At 40.5% G+C, this 6,078-nt stretch overlaps 1 protein-coding gene across 1 annotated transcript in view; it reads right to left on the bottom strand.

Moving 5' to 3' along the window:
- Positions 1-4,177: 4,177 nt before the first annotated feature.
- Positions 4,178-6,078, bottom strand: part of LOC119323945 — a 29,320-nt gene continuing 27,419 nt past the window's right edge. The window contains exons 21-26 of the mRNA XM_037597656.1: positions 5,399-5,479; positions 5,231-5,326; positions 5,099-5,155; positions 4,973-5,017; positions 4,755-4,820; positions 4,178-4,496 (exon numbers count right to left, since the gene is read on the bottom strand). Coding sequence (XP_037453553.1) covers positions 4,461-4,496; positions 4,755-4,820; positions 4,973-5,017; positions 5,099-5,155; positions 5,231-5,326; positions 5,399-5,479 — 381 coding nt within the window. The 3' untranslated portion in view covers positions 4,178-4,460. The remainder of the gene's footprint in view (positions 4,497-4,754; positions 4,821-4,972; positions 5,018-5,098; positions 5,156-5,230; positions 5,327-5,398; positions 5,480-6,078) is intronic.

Genomic DNA, 6,078 nt, shown 5'->3' with positions numbered 1-6,078 from the left:
ATTAGTTAATTCTTTGTTAGTTAGGATAAAAGTAAGAGTCCACATGAGTTCAGGTTTGTTTCTAGGCCGGCTACTACTATAAAGCCATGTCATGCGTCCCATGTAATGGCAGGTTATTTTTGTATGAAATAGACAGATGTGTTTTCTAGGGTAAACACATGTATCAAGTTTTTGAGGTAGCTTTAGAAAACCTCTTTGTTGCGATTTCTGCGAGGAAATTGTTTTGCGCGTGAGGTGTCGTCGTCCAGATTGTTTCTCTCGTGCTGAGCCACAAGGTTCAAACCCTCTACTCCGTGTACATCGCGTGCGCGGGCGAGAGGCTGCTGCTACTAGAGGTGGAGTGCCGTGAAAGATCGGGCTGCAACAACCGATCGGATCTCGCCATCAAGGTTCGGTCTACATCAGAACTTGCCATGGTGCCCCCTGAGTGTGTTTTGGTCATAAGAACCTGTGAAAAATGACAGTGTGGGACATAAGTAGAATGTCATCGTCATCATCGCGAACATGGAAAATGTTCTTTTCTTTGTTATCATGCATCATACCAATGCCTGCGTACTGTTCTAGTAGTGGCAGCAACGGCCCTGCAGAAATGAGTTGACTGTACTCTACTGCATCCCAAGGGGGCGTTTCTGGCCTTTGAGAAACCCAAGGATCAGCGCCATCTTCGTGATTCATTCTTTCTGCGTCTTGTTTCTGCCAATGTGTTCTCAATCACTGCATGAACAAGAAAGCATCAACAATACACAAAAAATGTATTCTTCTGCTGCTTGCACGTAGAAGATAACACGTCAGTGTTATCACATTTTCATGCGTAGGCAACCAACACATCATGGCAAGTAGGACATGCAGATCCACTCTCTTTTTCTAAAATCTGGGTGCTAGCTATCCTTTCGATTCCATGGCAACAGCCACTACAATAGGATGGCAAGCAACAGGTTAACATGGTGGCAGTTAACAACAACGATAGGTGGCAACTGACGTTAGACACAAGTGGAAATTAATTTTCCCACCCCCTCTATTCCAAATTTCTCATTTCTCTCCCTTTTTTTAGGGATTCCTACGCATCCATTCATTATCAACTACTTGCACCAAGCGAACTGAGAACTTAAGCTTAACTCTAGCGTAGTACATGGCAGATCTAGTGTATTCTGCTTGGCAAATGCGAAGACACACAAAACCATGTAGTGTTTCACCCCGATAGCGTGGATCCAGTCGCCACCTTCGTCGGTAAATTTGCAATTTTCTGCCTAGAAGAAGGATGAGAAGTAGTAGGAGATCGGGAGATTCACCTGCTTTTAGCTGGTCGTCTTTGGAGGGTGGGGTTGGAGAGGGGGCGGGGGTGGGGGAGGGTTGGGGTGTGGTTAGCGGTGGGAAGGCCCTATGGATCTGCTCTGGTTGCCATGACAACCAGAAAAGGTCGGCGATGGAGGTAGGGGTTTGAGAGGTGGGAGACAATGCCGGCAGTCGGGATTGGGGATCGATCGGAGGCCGGGACGGCTGGGTCGTGCGGGCAGCGGGGTCGTCTGGCCCGGACGTGCGGGCGGGTTCGCCACACACCGGACGTGTGGGCTGTGCCTTTGCGCGCCCGGATGCGGTCGTGCGGGCGGGTTCCTGTCCATGCCACACGAGGCGTGCGGCACAACCACCCGATACACCACAAGTGTGGCAGTTATCGGGACCCTAATTAAAACTGTCCTTAAATCATGGGAGAAGATCCTGGACGCGAAGTCGACTGGAAGTTAGCTTTCTCGTTATATTTATGAAAAAACAAACGCCCACATGTGTGGCATCTTACACATCACCCACACGCCTCCATCACCACTCATTTTGCCACGTATGAACATATGATATCAGCAGGAATCTTTTTGGTTTTCGGCTTTAAAATGTTTTATCTTCTAACTAAAAAATCGAATTAAAAATCCGTTTTCACCATTAAATTTGTCTCGACGAGATCTTCAAAACTAGACCCAATGTTGATATGTTTTGACGAAATGTTTTTTTTTCAAAAGTTGCCATGATGTTTACACTGTAGTTGTCACAGCGCTTAAACTAAAGTTGCCACGTGGCAATTTTAGTTTGTAGAAAGTATGTCAATTTTAATTTTTGATGATGGCAATTTCAGTACTTTGACCATGAAAATTATTTTTTGTTTGAACCATGGCAATTTTAGTTTATGATCCATGGCAAGTCTAGTTTCTTAATTCCCCATTTTATAATATGTCAAAATTTACTTCTAAACATAGAAGAAAATAGTTGAAACATATTATGTCAACTTCAGTGCAAACAATCATGGCAATTGATATGCAATAGACATGGCAACTTTTAACCCAAAAAAATCGTCGAAATATATTGATATGAGAACTAATTTCGAAGATCACGTCGCGAGAGATTCAATGGTGAAAACAGATATTCAATCGGATTTTTCATTTAAGAGTTAAAATATTTTAAAAACTAAAAATCCAAAAAGATTCCCACATGCATACATGCGGTGACGTGGCGCAGTCGATGTGTTATAAGGCGTGTGGGCGGGTTTGGCTCCCACCACACGTGTGGGCGTTAGCATTGTCTTATATTTAATGAAAAAATTAACGCCCGCACGTGTGGCATCTTGCACATCACCCACACGCCTCCTTTATCACTCATTTTGCCATATGTGAACAGATGACATCAGCATAAATCTTTTGGTTTTCGGCTTAAAAATGTTTTATTTCCTAGTTAAAAAATCAAATTAAAAATCCGTTTTCACCATTAAATCTTCAAAACTAGACCCCATGTTAATATGTTTTGACGAAAAAAAATTGCCCAAAAGTTGCCATGATGTTTACACAGTAGTTGCCATAGTGCTTAAACTGAAGTTGCCATGTGACAATTTCAGTTTGTAGAGCATGGCAATTTTAGTATTTTGATGATGGCAAATGCAGTACTTTGACCTTAAAAATTATTTTTTTATGAACCATGGTAATTTTAAGTGCATGTATAATGGCAATTTTAGTTTATGGTTCATGGCAAGTCTAGTTGCTTAATTCCCCATTTTATAAATGTCGAAATTTACTTTTAAATGTAGAAGAAAATAGTTGAAACATATCATGGCAACTTCAGTGTAAACACCATGGCAATTCATGTGCAATAGACATGCCAACTTTTAATCCCAAAAAAATTCGTCAAAGTATATTGATATGAGATCTAGTTTCGAAGATCTCGTTGCAAGGGATTTAACGGTGAAAACGGATCTTCAATCGGATTTTTTATTTAAGAGATAAAACATTTTAAAAACTAGAAATCCAAAAGAATTTCCGCATGCATGCATGTGGTGACATGGCGCAATCTGTGTATTACATGTGGGCAGGTTTCGCTCCCACCAAACGTGTGGACGTTAGCGTTGTCCTATTTAATACAGGTAGACAGCAGGTTAGAGTGCAGACGCCATTGCGATCGACGCTGGCCATCCATGCATTGGTTCTTAACTTCACACAAGCAGCGGCGAAATAAACTAAAACTACTGCACCTAGACGAATACATGACCCATTGTTTTTGCAGCGGAACAAGTTCTAAGTGTTTATGCTTCTTTTATTGAGGGTCTACATGAGTCATACGGGGGCAATAGTTAGAGACTAGTGGTAATTTCATTGCTGCTTCTACTTCTCACCTTAGCATGTGGAAGAAGCGACAACATTACTTGAAGGTTTAAAGTTACTTCAAAGCATGGGGTGCAATAATGTGTTTGATGATGATGGATAATTCCGTTGCGGTCAATTATGGTCAATGCTATACGTAAGGGACATTCTATGATGGCGGCTCCAGTTTTAGATGATTAGAAGGTTACTGTTGAGCATTCTAATAGAGAATCGAATGTAGTTGCTCATAAGCTAGCTGAGTGGGGGTGTGCAAACACATTTCATGGGTGGATGCACCTCCAGGTACTATCGCTACATTTTTAACAGATGATGTAAGCATTATTTGAATTTAATAAAGCTAGCCATGAAGGTCTTCCCGCAAAAAAAAAAGGTCCCCATGCTAATGGACCAACATCATAGATGATAACCTGACACAGAATAATTGATAATTATCTACCATGATGTGTAAAATAAATGTTTCGATACATCCATGGCATACAGGATCCAGATACTGTATGTTCATCATATGGGTGCTGACAATCCAAACAGATACCGTATGATCATCATATGGGTGCTGACAATCCAAATAAGAATGAGGCAATGACCTGTAGGGGAATTTCATTATTTGCGCTGAAAGTAAGATTTCTCCCTAATAGGATGGCAAGGTTTACATAAGCTCGAGCGTTCCCAGTTCATGATGGTACCATTATACAACAAAAATAGAAATATTGATGCTGTGAGATGTGCACGTCAGTTCAAGCAGCCTCTGATGAGCCTATTGCACTAAAGTTCAGCCAACATCAACTATGTCGCTGTCAACAAGAGATTAGACCAGCACAGTATCTTCTAAGGGCACTGACTTTTTCTTCCAATTTCAAAGACCTGCACAGATATAAGATGAACATACAGCCAGCAAAAGGTGCAATGTCAATGCCAAATCATACAACTTAATTTCAAAATCGATACTGCAGTCAGATAGTTTATTTGCATATAAGCTACAATACCTATAGACATCAACAGAACAACCAGTTCAACCAAACAAATACCCTAGATTAACTTGCCTCATTTTCCTAACACAATAATTAGGCACAACTGCAAAATATTTATTTAAATGCAAATATCAACAATGGAAATTCTAACCTTTTCCAGGGGTCGTCTGGCAATGTCATAGCAGGGGTGCTCATGGTATCTTGTCTCCATCCAAAACTGGGAAACATACAAGACAAATACTAAATAAATAAAGAGATAATGACACGTATGTTTTCATTAATGCACTTCACAACGCTTTTCCACCTTTCACCAGTCATCTTATGCCAGTCGAGACAACAGTATAGTTGTACATGTATAAAAGTCAATACCTTTTCACACCTTCCAAGCCACCGGTCACATACTCGACCAACAACCTAATGGAAGTAAACAATAAGTTATACTATTCACTAAAAGATACACTACTTTATAGAATCGTGAAACACAAAATATCTTACGAATATGAAAGCATCTGGCTGAGATCTATCCTCCAACGACAAGATTGACCGATAATCCTGACATCAGTTGCAAGTAGAATTTAGCATTAATAATCTGAAATGCGAGAGGATAATAGTCATACAAGGTTATACCATGATTCCTCTGATCACATAATGTTTCGGAAGGGAATGTCCATCAAAAACTTTGCCACGGAATTGATCCACAAGTTCTGAAAAGCGCTCCTTCTCCTACAGCAAATAAACAATTAGTGCATGCCAACTCACAAATGGTAATACAGAAATCGTGGTTATGGTTAGTACCCAATCGATAGAAGTATTATCAATGTCGAAAAAGCTTTCTGCTTCGAGCTCAGTAATCAACACTTTGAGATGATCTGTTTTCTGAAATTTTTAATATACATTCAAAACTCAGTAGACATAAAGGTAACAATATCAAAAGCAGACTAGACATTGTACAAATTGTACTTGGCCGTTGGCACAGCTGTATTAAGTAGATTTGTGAGAAAGGTACATTAACTGTAATTATTGTGTGTTTTCTACGTGTACAGACTGCAGCACTAAAGATGTGAGATGATATAGATTCTTATCCTGCAGAAAAGCCTAAGCTAGCTAACACAAAGTTGGTACTTGGTGGCCAATATATCTTTGCTGATTTGTCTTGCTAAGGAAATGAGCAGATTTTTCTAGCTCTGAAATGTTAGTATGATGCAGCTTACAAATTATTAGCAACATAAGGGTACCTGTAATGCAGGCGCTTAGCATGGGTGCCAGGCTCAAATTCCCGGCTAATTAGCAGTTATTCTACTGAATCCCGGTGCAAGGGTAAGCGTCGGCACTGTTAGGAATATGCAACCTGTATTCCAACAGGGCCATAGGCCAGTATATATACATGTACAGGTGCAGGATATATGCAAGAAACCCCTTATACAATGGGGTAATACAAAAGGCTACATGGCTATATATATACTACTCTAAACCCC

Source organism: Triticum dicoccoides, chromosome 6B (assembly GCF_002162155.2).
Source record: "Triticum dicoccoides isolate Atlit2015 ecotype Zavitan chromosome 6B, WEW_v2.0, whole genome shotgun sequence".
Lineage (NCBI taxonomy): Eukaryota > Viridiplantae > Streptophyta > Magnoliopsida > Poales > Poaceae > Triticum > Triticum dicoccoides.
This window is presented reverse-complemented; position numbering and strand designations above follow the sequence as displayed.